General features: G+C 41.8%; 1 protein-coding gene across 1 annotated transcript in view; it reads left to right on the forward strand.

The window, feature by feature from the left end:
* Positions 1-17,118, forward strand: part of ETS1 (ETS proto-oncogene 1, transcription factor) — a 282,890-nt gene that overhangs the window by 39,751 nt on the left and 226,021 nt on the right. Inside the window, exon 3 of the mRNA XM_030221497.1 lies at positions 5,435-5,579. Within this exon, the coding sequence (XP_030077357.1) occupies positions 5,435-5,579 (145 nt within the window). The remainder of the gene's footprint in view (positions 1-5,434; positions 5,580-17,118) is intronic.

Raw genomic sequence — 17,118 nt, forward strand, 5'->3', positions numbered from 1 at the left:
ACTTGTTATTTAATGGGAACCTTACAACAGAGGTGGCCGGTTCAAATCCCGCTGCTGCTCCTTGTGATCTTGGGCAAGTCACTTAACCTTCCATTGCCTCAGGTACAAACTTAGATTGTCAGCCCTCCTGGGACAGAGAAATATCCAGTGTGCCTGAATGTAACTCACCTTGAGCTACTACTGAAAAAGGTGTGAGCAGAATCTAAATAAATAAATAAAACATAGTGCTATGGTTAAGCACCTAAAGAGGCACCTGCCTAGAAACAAGTAGGTGCCTACCCATCTTTATAAAATACCAGTGTATGTGGCAGTGAATGCATCCTGAGTATAGGCACGATCACTTACACATACTCCAGATCTGGTGTTCATAAAGGTGTGTATGTCATGCATGTACGCAGGTAGACTAAGGGCCCTGTTTACTAAGACGCATTAGCATTTTTAATGCACCTACAATTAGAGCACGTACTAACCATGTAAGCAACTATAGGGATATTATAGGCACATACACGATTAACGCGCATAGATGATTAATGCGTATTAAAGACACTAACGCTCCTATAACGTGGCTTAGTAAACAGGGCCTTAAGTATGTGTGTACTTGCAAACTCTGCCCATGCTTTGCCCAGTCTCTGGCCCTGTAGATGCCTACCAGCACATACTTTCACACCAGTCTGTATTTTATAAGGGTTGTATATGTTCGTATGTGGCTACATGTGCTTTAGAATGACTTGTAAAATGTATTTCCTTAGAGGGATCACTTAGGTGGTGAGGCCATAGGTGTCTTTATGGAAAACAGCATAGTATCTGCAGACATAGCAGGTAAAATTAATCTGGTACAAATTTACACTTGCTCAGAAGTAGGTATAAATGTACATTCATGAAGTATGTGTGCAGATATATATTTTTAATGCAGATATATCTCACATAGTTCAAATAATACATACTTGATACAGAAATAGAAAGTACACAAACAAAAAACAGTTATTAATCAGGAAAAAATTATTACTACTTTCAGTCCACAGTATAAATGGGAGATGTCACAGGAAACAAAGAAAACAGAGGATAGCTACCCTTTTAGAAAATAATTTAACAAACGTGGCAGAATAAAACTAAGGAATCCTACAGCCAGAATGTGCTAATCATGGGAGAGTAACAATAACAAGGTCCAGATAATGGCAAGGATTTACAAAACTGTATACAACCATAACTAAATTGTTAATCCAACAAAGTATGTAATTGAAGAGTTACAGTGACATTGTGTTTTTTGACATAAATATTTTGTTGGATTTATGTTTTAGTTGTGAGAGTAACAATAACTCCTTCAGTTTCCCTAGCCGCCCCAAAACAGAAAGTTGGCGTATTTTATAAACGGGGGGGGAGGGGGGTCATATTCAAAAGAGTTTAACCAGAAAGGAGAGTGTCCTGCCCCATTATACCCCACTGAGTTGGTGGCCACTGATAGTCCATGGCACTTAAAACCGGGCAGTGCCTCTGAATATCTGTACTAACTGGCCATTCTGTAACCAGCTAGGTTAGGAACAGTCCACAACAGAGCTTGGACCGAGTCAGCACTTAGCCAGTTAAGACTAGATTCACAGAAAATATTTCCGCTTAGGTGTATTCTGTAAACTGTGCCTAGATTTAGGAGTGATTTATAGAATATGCCTAGCCAGTTTATGGAAGTCGCCTAGTGACAATGCCTGTGCCTAACTCTAGGCACGTCCATTTACGCCAAGTAAAACTTGGTGTAAATACCGGCACCTAAGTTAGGCACGGAGCAGGTGTATTCTATAAATGTCTGTGTAGATTTTCAGAACGCCCACGGTTCGCCCATTCCATTCCCATATCCACTTTACAGAATATACTTACAAAGTTGAGCATGTAAATTCTAATTATTGCCAGTGTCGATAATTGCTTGTTAATTGGCAATTATTGGCACTGATTGGCTTCATAGCTAATTAAGTTGCATGCGAAAATTCAGAATATGACCAGATGCAACAGGCTATATAGAATCCGGGGGTTAGCATCAATACTACTACTACTTATCATTTCTATAGTGCTACTAGACAGTACCGGCACTCTATACTTGAACATGAAGAGATGGTCCCTGCTCGCCAATGTTTACAATCTAATCAGGACAGACAAACAGAACAGATAAGGGAATTGCTAAGGTGGGAATGATAAAATAGACATGGGTACTGAATAAGTGAATAGGGGTTAGGAGTTAAAAGCAGCATCAAAAAGGTGGGCTTTTAGCCTAGATTTGAAGATGGCCAGAGATGGAACTTGACTACTATTGCAGGCATATGGTGCAGCAAGATAAAAGGAGTCTGGTGTTAGCAGTGGAGGAGAAGGGTACAGATAAGAGAGATTTACCTAATGAACTGAGTTCCCTGGGAGGAGTATAGGGAGAGATAAGAATGGAGAGGTACTGAGGAGCTGCAGAGTGAATGCATTTGTAAGTCAGTAAGAGGAGTTTGAACTGTATGCAGAAATGGATAGGGAGCAAATTAAATGACTTGAAGAGAGAGCTAGTATGAGCATAGTGACGCTGGTGGAATATGATGGGCAGCAGAATTTTGAACAGATTGAAAGGGAGAGAGATGGCTTATGGGAGACCTGTGAGAAGAAGCAAGTTGCAGTAGTTAAAGCAAGAGGTGATAGGAGTGTGGATAAGGGTTTTGGTAGTGTGCTCAGAAAGGAAAGGACAAATTTTGGTGATGATAGAAAGAAACGACAGGTTTTAGCAGTCTGTTGAACATGTGCAGAGAAAGAGAGAGAGAGGAGTCAAAGATGACCCTAAGGTTACGAGCTGACAAGACAGGGAGGATGAGAGTGTTATCCACAGAGACAGAGAATGGGGGAAGAGGAGAGGTTGATTTAAGGGGAAAGATAAGAAGCTCAGTCTTGGCCATGTTTAGTTTCAGATGGTGGTGAGACATCCAGGGAGCAATATCAGACAGGCAGGCTGATACTTGGGCCTGGATTCCTGCTGAAATTTCTGGTGTGGAGAGGTATATCTGGGAGTCGTCAGCATAAAGGTGATACTGAAACTCATAGGATGATGTCAGAGCACCAAGGGAAGAAGTATAGATGGAGAAAAGAAGTGCCCTGAGGTACACCAACTGATAGTGGGATAGAAGTGGAGAGGATCTACCAGTGTATACACTAAAAGTGCGATGGGAGAGATAAGAAGAAAACCAGGAAAGAACAAGGCCCTGAAATCTAAGAGAGGACAGCGTATCAAGGAGTTGGCGGTGATCAACAGTGTCAAAAACAGCAGATAGATCGAGAAGGATGAGGATAGAATAGAGATCTTTGGATCTGGCCAGGAGCAGGTAATAATTGGAAACTTTAGCAAGTGCTGTTTCAGTTACATGAAGAGGATGAAAACCAGATTGAAGTTGATCAAGAATAGCTTGAGATGAAAGAAAGTCAATGGCGGTGAAGAGGATGTTCAAGTATCTTGGATAGGAAAAGGAGGAGGGAGATGGGGCGATACTTGTAAGGACAGGTAAAGTCCAATGAAGGTTTTTGAGGAGTTGTGTAACTATGGCGTGTTTGAAGGCATCAGGAACAGTCACAGCAGAAAGTGAAAGATTGATGATATGGTAGATAGAAGAGATGACAGTAGGAGAGAGAGTTCTAAGTTGATGGGTGGGAATAGGATCAGAGGAACAGGTAGTTAGTTTCAAGGAGGAAAGAAAATGTGCAGTTTCCTCTTCAGTGTTTTCAGAAAAGGAGGCAGGGGTTGAAGAACGGTTGAGAGAATGGACTGAGGGAAGGAGAAGTGGAGGTGGCTTGGTTGAGAATTCAAGGTTAATCTTGTGAACTTTATGAAAGTACTGAGCCAGAGTCTGGGGAGAAAGTGAAGGGGGAGTTGGAGATGAAGGCACTTTGTGGAGAGAGTTCAGTGTGGCAAAGAGATGTTGAAGGTTTGAGCCAAGAGAGTTGTCAACTGGATGTAGTAGTCCTGTTGGCAAGTGAAAGAGCAGACTGGAAGGAGGTCAGCAAGAATTGGAAATGTATGAAGTCAGCTTGGGCACAGGATTTCAGCCAAAGGCGTTTGGCAGAGAGGGCAGAGGAACATAGGTAGTGGATTCTAGAGGTCAGCCAATGCTGAGGTTTGGTATGCCTTACAGAATTGGGAATGGAAGGAGCAAGAGTATCCAGAGAAGAGGAGAGAATAGTATTATAGGAAGACAGCCTCATTGACAGACCTGGATAACATAGTGGTTGAAAAGAGGTTTGAAACACTGGAAGACAGAGTAGAAGAGTCAGTAGCCTGAAGATTCCTAAATGTATTGGTGGAGATTGGACGGGACTTGGGGGGTAGGGTGTGAAAGTTATCAGATGATGGTCAGAGAGGGGAAGAGCTGAGGGCAGAAACTGGAGAGTGAGCAGTTGGAGAAGAAGATAAGATCAAGACAGTGGTCATTCTGGTGAGTAGGGGTAGTGAAGCACAGTTGAAGATTGAAAGAGGATGTTAATGCAAGAAACTGAGAAGCAAAAGAGTCAGAGGAATCATTAGCATGAATGTTAAAATCCCGAAGAATGAGGGAAGGGGATGAAGGTTCAAGAAAGAAGGAAAGCCTGGAGTCAAACTCAGCGAGAAAGGAAGAAAGGGGCTTATCAGGGGGTTGATTTATATGACTGCTACTCAGAGAGATGGAGTGAATAGACGGATGGAGTGGACTTTGAAGGAAGAAAAGCAGTGAGACTGAGGTGGAAGAATAGATTGAAATCTACGAAGGGTGAAAGTAGTAGCATGACACCACCTCCGTGGCCAACATTACATTAACCAGCTTGGCATTGCATAAAGTTAGGGCAGAAAAAAGGTTGTACCAATTTTATATGCCAAGATAACCGGGCACATGTCTGAATATTGCCCAATTCTCGGATAACTTCCAGGTCAGACTCATACTTAGATATTCAGTGCCAGGAGCCATGCATGGCCCAGCACTGAATGTCCGGGGTTAGTTCAGCTGGCAGCTAGGAGTAGTTTACTAGCTGCTTACTGTTGTGGACTGAATATTACCTCAACAGTACGTAATCTGCAACTCCGAGCATTCTCTACTCATCCTATGCTCTGAACACACCTACACCTAAGTCATGTAAAAGTACAGACTTTTTGCCATCATGCATACTTTTACACATGGGATAATTTTCTAAGAGGCATTACTCACATACAGTGAAAACTCCATTATAAAATTACCTCCTTAAAGATCCTAAGTAGAGTGAATAATGGCGGGGCTTTACACCATATAAGGGAGTTTCTCAGGCACAATCCTCCCGCACTTCTACTCCATGATCAGAGAGAATTGTGTGCTTAATAATACATTGACATTCATATAACCAACATAAAAACTGTCATCAGAATACATATTAGGCAGCATGGTAGAACCTTCATATAACTGCAGTGTTTTATGTGCAGAGGCATGACCTGGTCAACGTCTATGAAGATCCTTGCTTGAGCTGTGGATTTCAGTCCAGCTGTTACCAGCAGAAGGTTTGTTATCCAGCCTGGGATGAATCAGCCATTCAAGAGGTGCCTACAGGTCTGGAGCACTTCAGTGCAGGTAGGACATTGTCACTTGGAACTCTTATCATACCCTGTTTAGGGGTACGTTGTACAACCCCATTGCAGCAGATATTTCAATACCCTGTGCAAAATTATTAGACACCATCAGTGATAGGAGCAGAAAACAGTGAGCTGCAAAAGTGCTCAGAAATCCAGGCTGTCGTATCCATGATCATTCCTGTTAGATGAGTAAGTAAACATACTACAGCTGTGTAGAGGCCAGGAAGAACAAAACTGAAACACGGTGAAATCACTGACAAAATCGTAGGTTGCTTATGCTGTCATTTTACTATAGTATTGTGTATGTGTTACTTCAGTGTTTTCCAAGTCCGGTCCTGGAGTACCCCTTGCCAGTCAGGTTTTCAGGATATCCACAGTGAATATGCATGAAAGAGATTTGCATATAATGGAGGCAGTGTATGCAAATCAAGTTCATGCATATTCATTGTGGATATCCTGAAAACCTGACTGGCAACGGGTAATCCAGGACTGGATTTGGGAAATACTGTGTTACATGGTACATTCTCCATAGATGCACACTCGTATGTACACGGTGTCCCCTGGATTCTATATATGGCACCCTAATTTGGTTGTGCTTCCAAGATGTGCCTGCAGCTTAATTGGCTAACAAGCTGTTGACGTTAATTGGCACCAATCAGGATGTTATCTTGCATTTAAATCCCATAGCACACAACCCAAAAGGAGGCAGGGGTATGGGTGGATCATGGGCATGCCAAAAAATTGCAAATTTTGGGATTTACACCAGGTGGGGACCATACAGGTCTTTATCTACCGTCATTTACTATGTTATGTTTCAGCAGGCGTAATTCTGGCGCTCAGAGTTGGGCATGGGAACTGGTGCTAAGCAGTATTCTATAAAGTGTTTATCGTATATTAAATTTGCTATACCGCTTTGGTTGCAGGCAAATTAAAGTGGTTTACACCTTTTATAGAATTAGTGCTAATAGTTTCCAGTGCTATTTTTGAGCACTATTTATAGAAATCCTCCCCCCTGTGTATCTCGAACTTTCAAGTTGAAGTCATAGACAAACTTTGAGCCTCTTCACAGAGAAGGTTGCACTGATGTTACTTGAGTCCCAGAAGCCACTAAGCTCATTCTCAACACTTAGAGTCTTCTTAAGGCTCAGATTTCATGGGTGTCACAAAGCAAGGTTCATATGCCGAGCCAGCTGGTGGTCCTAACTGCATGTTTTTCCACAGACATCAAAGGATTAATTTTTCTTATTAGGGTCTCAGATTATAGCTCACATCAATGCTGTGTGATCCTTTGTTCCTTGAAATCTCTGCATAATGTAAGAGGAGAAAAAGGTAGAAAATCCTTGTTGAAAGGATAAGGATCATCAGTGCTGTGTGTGCCATGAGCACGCTGTATAATATGAGAGGCAATGAGCAGGAAAATCCTTGTGGAAAGGATGAGGGTCATCAGTGCTGTGTGTGCCTTGAGAGTGCCATATAATAGGGGGTGGGGAAGAGGAGGAAAAGTTCTGTTAAAAGGATGAAGGTCATCAGTGCTGTGTGTTCCTCAATACTGCTTTGTTTTGTGAGGGTGGGAGAAGATAATCAGTACTATGTGCCTCCTTAGGGCTGCTGTATAATGTGCGTGAAGAGGAGAGATTACAGTAGAGAGGATGAGAATCATAGATGATGTGTGCTTTTTAGTGCTAGGCTATGAGATGAGGATACAGTGCATCACATTCTACTGGTCTGAACTGCTCCTACAGTCTGTGCTGAGGGAAACATTGCCATGGCGGGTGTGTATGTGCACTGAGGCAGGTATGCAATACCCTGCCATCTGCCGACAGACGGACGCCATCTTAGTGCTGAGAGAGAGAGAAGGATTATCAATGCTATTTGAATTGTGGTTACTTGGTAATGAAGTTTTGTGTAAATCTCTATAAATTAAAATTCAGTCACTTGCGTTATTGTTAAAGGCTGGTTTGCTCATTAGACCTTTTAGACTGTCTAAACGTGCTTTCATAGTCTGGTGCTTTTTCTTTGTGGTGTGTTCAGCACTAGGAATTTATTCTCCCATGTTCAGAGTGAACAGTGTGCAGAGATTCTACTTCTTGCGCAACAACAACTACTTATGTATTGAGTGTTGCTTGGTTGAATTAACCCCCTTAGTTTACGCCGAAACATGGCCTGTGTCGGGTCATAATAAGGCACACATTCCATTCTTAAGAACCCATTGTGGTTTATTTTTTCTGGACTGCTTCTGTTGTGTACTTTGACCCTCTGTTGTATGTTGCTTCATAGTTTCATTGTCAGGCTCTCTTTCTCTTTAAGGGGCCAACGATCAGAAGCAAACATAGGCGCTAGAGGCTGTTAGCGCCATACTAGCGCCTGCGTTTGCTGTCGCCCCATGATCAGAGCCCCCGAGGTCATGAAACAATGTGCTCGTGGGCTCTGAACGCAAGTAGCATGCAAATGCATGCTAAACCTATTCATCCCCAATGATCAGCGACCAGCGCGCCAATGATTGGCACACTGGCTGCGGCAAACCCTTTGCCAGCTCGGAGCTGGCGTTAGGGTTTGCAGACCATAGGGGAGGAATGATGAGCCCTGTCCAGCATGCATTTGCATGCTAGCAGGCCCCCATTCCCTCCAATGCAGCAGCCCCCTGCAGGAACCTCGACCCGACTGACTCTTCTTCCCCCCCCCCCACCAACCTGGTGGTCTAGCGGTCCTTCCCCACCCCACTACCTTAGGTTGGAGGAGGGATGTGGCCTCCCTCCTCTTCCATCGGTGCCACCTTCTGGAAGAAAGGAGAAACAGGGGTGATATGATACAGACGTTCAAATATTTGAAAAGTATTAATCCGCAAACTAACCTTTTCCGGAGGTGTGAAGGCAGTAGAACGAGAGGACATAAAATGAGATTGAAGGGGGGCAGACTCAAGAAAAATGTCAGGAAGTATTTTTTCACGGAGAGAGTAGTGGATGCTTGGAATGCCCTCCCGCGGGAGGTGGTGGAAATGACAACGGTAACGGAATTCAAACACGCGTGGGATAAACATAAAGGAATCCTATTCAGAAGGAATGGATCCTAAGGAGCTTAGCCGAGATTGGGTGGCAGAGCCAGCCGGTGGTGGGAGGTGAGGATAGTGCTGGACAGACTTATACGGTCTGTGCCCTGAAGAGGACAGGTACAAATCAAAGTAGGGTATACACAAAAAGTAGCACATATGAGTTTGTCTTGTTGGGCAGACTGGATGGACCATGCAGGTCTTTTTCTGCCGTCATTTACTATGTTACTATGTTACTTGCAAAATGGTGATGCCCAGCCCTGCACAGTGCATCCTGGGATGCGCTGGGCAGGGCTTTACACCATATAAGGGAGTTTCTCAGGCACAATCCTCCCGCACTTCTACTCCATGATCAGAGAGACTTGCGTGCTTAATTTGTATGCAATTATCTCTGATCATAGGTGCGGTAAAGCCCTGCGCTGTTCCAGTGCTATTTTTAGAACGCTGTTTGGAACAGCGTGGGGCTTTTGATCATCTGCCCATAAGTTCTGCTGAATATTTGTTTTCATAGGTGCAGAAGTGGAAGCAGAGGAACAGTTCTTTTTGAATAATGCCTTCTGCTGTTTTTTTTTTTTAATTTCACTGATTCCTTTGTAATTGAGATCTCTCTGTCTCTGTATATATGCATATGTGTATCTGCCTTGATATGTGGTGTATGTATGTTTGCCTGTCTCTGTATCTCTCCGAATGTGTGTTTCTTGTCTGTCTCTTTGAGCACATTGGAGGTAAGTCTATAGAGGAAGTGCCGGTATTTAGGTGTCAAGAACACACATAAGAGGAATCTGTTGCAGAATACTGGCATATAAATACATATGTGTGCAGATATGCGCTTAAATGCTAATCTTCTTACTCCATACGATTCTATTTATTTATTACATTTATACCCCACACTTTCCCACAGAAGCAGGTACAGTGCGGCTTACATATTAAACAGAATTACAATGGTTAGATTCAGTGAGGAGAATATTATGAGCTGTAATGTAACATAGTAATAAAAGGCTTGAGAATGTGTGATTTTAACATGGGAAGGAGTAATGAAGATAAGATAAAGAAATAGGGATGGGTATGGTGAAGCAAAGATGGGGAAGGGAAGACTAGGATAGTATGGAGTAGTTAGGGTGCCATGGTTAAGATATAGGCATCATCACAATAAGAGAAATGTGTAAGGGTTAGGTCGGGTCGTTTGGGTAAGCTTGTTTGAAGAGATGGGTTTTCAACATTTTCCTGAAAGATAAATAGTCATTAATTGCTCTGATGGATCTTGGTAATGCGTTCCAAAGCTGGCTGCCCAGAAAGGAAAAGCTGGGTGCATAAATAGTTTTGTATTTGATTCCTTTGCAATTAGGAAGGTGTAAATTAAGGTAAGTATGTGAAGACACTGAGCTGTTTCTGATAGGGAGGTCGATAAGGTTATTCATGTAACTAGGGGATTCTCCGTGTATGATCTTGTGAATCAGAGTATGTACTTTGAGGGTAATTCTTTCCCTGGTGGGGAGCCAATGGAGCTTCTCTCGAAGAGGTGTTACGCTATCGAATTTGGATTTGCCAAATATAAGTCTGGCCGCAGTGTTCTGGGAAGTCTGAAGTTTTTCAGGATATGGGCCTTACATCCAGTGAAGATACAGTTACAATAGTCCACATGGGTCATGAACCTATAAGAATCTGCCTTCTGTAGGTTTACCAGGCTTAGGGAGCAAAGTAATCAGGGCTACATTAGTATGCAATGGGAATTCCCCTTTCCCCACAACCACTTGATAATAATCCAACAGAGGGCCAATTATCTGGATTTGGAGCAGCTTATAAAATTCACTGGAAAAACCGTCAGCACAGGGAGCAGTACATGGCTTCAGCCATTTAATAGCTTGCTGTAATTCTTTGGCCTGTATGGGGGCATTCAATGCTTGACTGGACTCTTCAGATAAGCAGGGAAGCTGTGCGCAGTTTAGAAAGTCAAGTTGCGAATCTACAGAGGGTATCTCAGCATACAACTTTGATTAGTAAAGACCTACAGAATGCACTCGTGTATTAAGCACTGTACCCATGGCATCTTTTATTGAGGCGAGTACCCTACTGCCACCCCAGGTTTTTATAATGCGAGCTAGCATTTTACCAGTTTTGTTTCCATATCTTTGAAATCGATATTTGTGATAAATTAAACTTCAGTTTGTCTGCTCATGTATCAAAGAATTAAGCGCCATCTGAGTAGCAACATAAATATCTCAAGTCTGCATAGAAGGGGTCTTAATATATGCTGATTTTGCCTTTCTAATCTGTTTTTCTAAAGTCTGAATGCCCGCAGCAAGCTTCTTGCACCTGGCTGCCGTATAGGTAATAATATCACCACGCAAAACCACCTTAGCCGTGTGCCAAAAGAGGTCTGGCTGATCTAAATGCTGTTCATTGTGACTAGGAAAACTTCCCATTTGGTAACTAAATAATGTTGGAAGTCCTTGTTATGTGCTAGATAAGTTGGAAATCGCCATCCCTTGATGGTATGAAAAGAGGCGGGACATCCAAGTTCAACCATACCACTGAATGATTGCAGGCAGCTTCTGTGCCCTCTATCACCTCCGTAACTGATGGAAACAAGGAGGTGGAAATAAAGCCATAATCTAATCTGTAAAGAGAGCCATGGGCCTTGGACCGGTGGGTATAATCCAGCTCAGTGGGATAGAGCATTAGCCAAGTCCAATGTAATGCAGAAGTGCTGCAACACTCCATGGCCAGGTCTTGTCGTTCCACTCCAGCCAGCAGGAGATGCAACGTCCAGGTCGGGATCTATCAATACATTCATGTCCCCAACCACCAAAAGGTCTGTCCCCAGATAAGGAAGCACGCTGTTCTAGAGAGAAGGGTTGAACTCGTAAGAAGATGGTATTACAAGATTCAAGGAGTACAAAAAAAAATACGAATTTAAGCACTCCTAAACAATAACGCTTTAAACTTTTTGCAAAACGATAGTTCACTTCATCTCTTATACTGCACAGTGAAGAATTCCAAAATGATACTGCAGCTAAGGAAAATAGAGAATTAGTCAGCCTGGTGAAATGGACCCCTTTAAAAGAAGAGGGTCGAAGCAGCAGCAAATTCCATAAATGAAAAGAGAACAGCAGTAAAGAAATAGAAACAAAATCAATCAGCATAGAATGTGTGGTTCTTTTTTTTTTTTAATATTTAATAATTTTTAAAAATATCTGTACATTTCAAAAGTACAAGAAACAGCATCTTCTACTCAAAGAAAAAGAAAGCTGTCAAGCCCACATCAGTGGGAGGTACTTATACCATTATAGGTATGAAACAAAGAAAAAGAAACAAGGTATACTCCATTAAGTAATCAAGCGCTAAATACTTACTGTTAGTACTCGAAACTCAAATAAAAACTATTTCTTTTCATTGCTTTTCAAATACTGCTCCAATTGCAAAGGATCCCAGAAAACAAACTCTTTACCTTGAAAAGAATACATTTACATGGAAACTTCAAGAAAAAAGTAGCTCCCAGTGCAAGAACTCTTAAGACCAAAAAGGCTTTATGCCTAAGTTGAGTTGCACGGGAGACTCTGGAAAAATAAAGATCTTTGCTCTGCCAAAAGAAACATCTTTTATAGGAAAATATTTTTTTTCAAAACCTAATTTTTATCAAGATCTGAAGCCAGAGTAACCAACAGGGTAGATCGATCCCTAATTATATCTTGCTTGTCTTCTAAGAAGGCATTTAAATCTACCTGTCTCAATCTACCTGGAGTGGAGGAGTGGCCTAGTGGTTAGGGTGGTGGACTTTGGTCCTGGGGAACTGAGGAACTGAGTTTGATTCCCGGCACAGGCAGCTCCTTGTGACTCTGGGCAAGTCACTTAACTCTCCATTGCCTGCCGCATTGAGCCTGCCATGAGTGGGAAAAGCGTGGGGTACAAATGTAACAAAAAAAAAAAATTGGTCAAACCCCTGCCAGTCACTCTGAATCTTCTTACGATCAGGTAAATAATAGCAATTATGCAAAGTGAGTGTATCCGCAACCGAAAGACCAAGGATCTCTTTAAGATATTTCCTAAAGAGTATCTCTGGAGGTAATAAATGCAGGTGCAGTTCTATATAAGATTTGAGAAATCAGACAGGCTGTCTTAAACATAATCTGCCTGATATTCAGCGCTATTTAACTGGTCAGAATGGCTGCTGACCAGTTACACAATGCTAAACCAGCTATCCGCTGATATTCAGCAGGGGATAACTGCCTGTTCCTGCTGAATGTCCCCGGTTAGCTGCTAGTGGATAGCCAGTTATATTGCAGTAGTCCAGGTGTGATAATATAAGCATCTGTCATGTATGCTTAACAAAGCCTTTATAAAATTAACCCCATAGGGGTCAATTCAACAAAAGTTGCCTAAAGCGTACATTCTATGACGGTAATAATGCATTTAATTGCCATTGTAGAAAATTAGCTTGGCTTTTATGTTTTTTGGAATGTTGTTAGTATTTGGGTTTCTGCCAGGTATTGTGACCTGGCATGACCACTGCTAGAAGCAGGATACTGGGCTAGATGGACCATTGCTTTGATCCAGTGTGGCTGTTATGCGTCAATAGCAGGCGTAAATGCACACGCCTAAATGTGGCAGTTGTGTTTAAAAATGACTTTATTCTATAAAGGTAGTGTGTAAATGCTAGACATGCCCCTGCTCGCTCAAGCCCCTCCCACTTGTATGTCCCCTTCTCGTTGCACATGATAGAAATTGTGCACTAACATTACAGAGCTAAGGGGCCCTTTTACTAAGGTGCGCTAGGCCTAACGCCGGCCTACTGAATGCTAAAAGGGCACTACCACAGGATGCACTGAGGCATGCAGTATGTTTCCGCTTAGCACGCGCTAATCCCGCACTGAAAATATTTTTTATTTTCCAGAGCAGGAGGCATGCCCATGGGCAGAGAGTAGGCATGCCTGCGCTAATTGGTTAGCAGGGGCACATTACCGTTCACTACCTGCTTAGCATAGGAGTAGCATGGGAGTCTAAATAGGTGGTGATAGGGGCTCCCATGGTAATGGCCATGCAGTAATGGGGAAATTATCACGTAGCCATTACAAAAAAATATACCAAGGTGACCATTTTACCGCCAGTCTAAAAGGAAATATAAACAATATTGACAAAACGTATACTCAGCCCCATTACACAAAAGAAGGAAAATAAAGAAAAAGGGAACCAAAGGAAAAACGGAGAGATGGAATTTTGTATCCATTAACAAATTAGGAAAATTTCACGGAATTTCAGACCAAACTTAGAGACCCTAACATCCTTAAACAGAAGGGTTTCTCTAGCAGGAAATAGAAATTTTTTAACCCAAAAATATCAAATCCTTACAGTGAAAATACAAATGTAAAACCCATACATGGTGAGGTGCCAAAGTAAAGATAGTGATAATGTGGTTTTAGATATAATAGCCTTAGAATCCTCCAGAATGTCTGTCACATTAAAGCTTTGAGTGTCTTCTCCATTATCCACCAGTCAAGGTCCTTGGCCTACCTCTCCCACATAGTATGCTGGAGTTAGTGATGGCATAGGATTTCTGATCTGATGAAGAAGGGTTACCTTGGAAAGCTAATCAAAAAATGTATTTAGTCCAATAAAAAAGGTATCATCTTATTTTCTTTTCTGTTTTATTTTTTCTATTTCTATTGATTACCTTTAAAAGTGGACTAACACGGCTACCACATCACTTTACTCATAGAATCCATTGAAACCTTCAAAAATTTCATTAAAGTATTTCTTTAGTATGTCTAATGGTGGCAAAAATATGCACACATATACATGTGTATATTTTTGCATTTACAGGACTGTCCCTTGACAAAGCATCTGAGTGAAACAGGCACCTGTCGGGATAGTAAGAACTCCTGGGATCGCTCAATAATATGCACACAGATGAGTGTTTGAATTCTGATATATATATATAAAAAATATAAAAAATAAGAAAACTTCCACTGAATTCACCTGGGTCACTTAGAAGTTTTTCAGTTGTGATTTGATTAGCAGACGTAAGAAAAAAATATTTATATAAAAACAGGTATGGACGGTAGGGGGTTGTCTATGATTAAAGTTGTCACATGAAATAGGCATACCAGATTGACACAAGCTCGTTGCCTAAAGTGACTGTATGAGACTTCCCTTAAAACATACCTACTGAGTGATTGAGTGAGTTACATCTCTACTACTTTATTTTTTGTTTTGTTTATCCTAGAAATAAGCAGTATATCTTCCCAAGTCCATCTTAATAATGGCTTATGGACTAATTATCCACACTTTTTTAAACCCTGCTAAGCTAACTTCTTTTATCACATTCTCTGTCAATGAATTCCAGAGTTTAAATACACACTGAGTGAAAAAAATATTTTCTTTGGTTTGTTTTAAATTTACTACTTATTATCATTGTGTTCCCCCTAGTCCTAGTATTTTTGGAAAGAGTAATCAAGCGATAGCGGTCTACCCATTCCACTCCATTCACTATTTTATAGACCTCTATCATATCTCCTCTCAGCTGTCTCCTCTCCAAGCTGAAGAACCCTAGCCGCTATAGCCTTTCTTCATAGGGAAGTCGTCGCATCCCCGTTATCATTTTCGTTCCCTTCTCAGTACCTTTTCTAAACAGATAATTTCCTAACGATTTCCGGTTTTGGAAACTTGCACTCTGTGGGGGATGGTATTTCACCTCCATACAATGTGGGGAATTTTCAAAAGCAGCTTAGTGAAAATTGCCACTAAGGTTCTTTTCTTTTTGAAAATTCACCATAACTTAATGAATATACAAAACATATATGCATACTTTGGTACTAGAGGGTTTAGAGAGGATTGTCCCCTGTAGGTGGCTATGAAATAGGTTGAGATGCCTCGGTATGAGAGACGCTCAGTTCTGTAGTGAAGGTAGAGCATGGGAAATAGAGAGTTAGCCATGTTGGCTATCTTCCCCTCTTTCAGATTCAGTTACCCAAGGAGACCTGCGCTGAACAAGACTCCTGATCCATACTGCATACTTGGGCCTGATTTCTATTACACCCTTTCAGAGATCTCTGGGGAACGGACCTTTTGCCTGGATTTTCTGGGCTTCTTTCCAGTGCTCCCTGGGGAAGGTCAGAATTGATCAAAAGCAATAGCTTCTCCAGCTGCAGCAAATTTTCCGAGCAACGCTCAGAACAAAAAAAAAAATACATGGCATTTTTCATGGTCTTTTATCCTATTTTTAACTCTGGCCTTTTTCCCTTTCCCAGTGCTCCTTTCAAATCTCTTCCCCCTCCTCTGGACACCGCCCCTCCCAGCCCCTTCCCCCCCCCTTAATGGATCCAGAGAGATGAATGAACTTTCTTTTACAGGGAATACACATCTGCTGGGCTGACTGGTTTGGATTGGAGAAATCCTGTACTTTCCATGGCTTTCAAGCAGCCAGTATGTATACAAGTATTTTTTGTCCTGCAGCAAAAGAGAAGGAATGGAGGGACTTGCTCTTCCCCCCCCCCCCCTTCAAAAAAAGAAGAAAACAGAGACACAAACGTTATTCAAGTTTAATTTTGTTTGGTTTACTTCCCATTGGTAGGGACCTTCCTAGAAGTTTATAATAATAACAGAAATCAAGAGATGGCAGCAGTTATAATAACAGCGGTTTCCAAGAATGCTAATCATAGGTAGAACATAGAAAAAATAGATATTCCCCCAAAGTTTATATATGGTGCCTTAAGTTCCACGCGGAAATTGGAGCATATTCTATAACAATGCGCATAACTTGATTTGTTAACTAGCCAATCAGCGCTGTCAATTGGATGTTAAAAAGCAATTATCAGCACTAATTGGCATTAATTACGATTTATGCACATAACTCACTAAGCGTATTCTATAATGTGGTGTGCGTAAATTCCAAATGGTGCAGTTAAAAAGGGGGCATGGTTATGGGCCTGGAACGGGGCTTCTAAAAGCTATGCACATTATTATAGAACACACCTGCTCTGCTCCTAATATAGGCATCAGAATTTATGCCAAGTAAAACATGGCCTAAATGGACGCGACCAGATTTGGTCACGTGGAGAGGCACTCGGCATGTTCTGTATACCGTGCGGAAATGTAGACCTAGTCTATAAAATTTAGGCATACTTTAGAGAAAACGCCTAGGTGTATTTTTTGCCTGCGTGGATTTTTCAGGCACCGTATACGGAATCCAGCTCATTCTGTTCTGCTGCTCAGATGGGCATTCTATACTGGTCCTCTGCGCTCCTTAGATTATTCAGCTTCCGAAGGCATCAGTAGAAACAAATGTTTTGAGTCTCCTCCTAAAAGTTGGAAAGGATGGTTCAAGTGGCAAATCGGTTGGCAGTGAATTCCAAAGTGTTGGGCCAGGGGAAACAGAAGGATGAAGATGAAGAAAAAATAGGAAAAAAGGGAAGTGAAGTCTGTTTCCTAGGTGTAGTATATCACCTTACTGCACCGGAGATTCAAGTCCAACATGGGCAGTTCTCACAGGTAGTTT

The sequence above is a fragment of the Microcaecilia unicolor genome, chromosome 12 (genome assembly GCF_901765095.1).
Source record: "Microcaecilia unicolor chromosome 12, aMicUni1.1, whole genome shotgun sequence".
Taxonomy (NCBI): domain Eukaryota; kingdom Metazoa; phylum Chordata; class Amphibia; order Gymnophiona; family Siphonopidae; genus Microcaecilia; species Microcaecilia unicolor.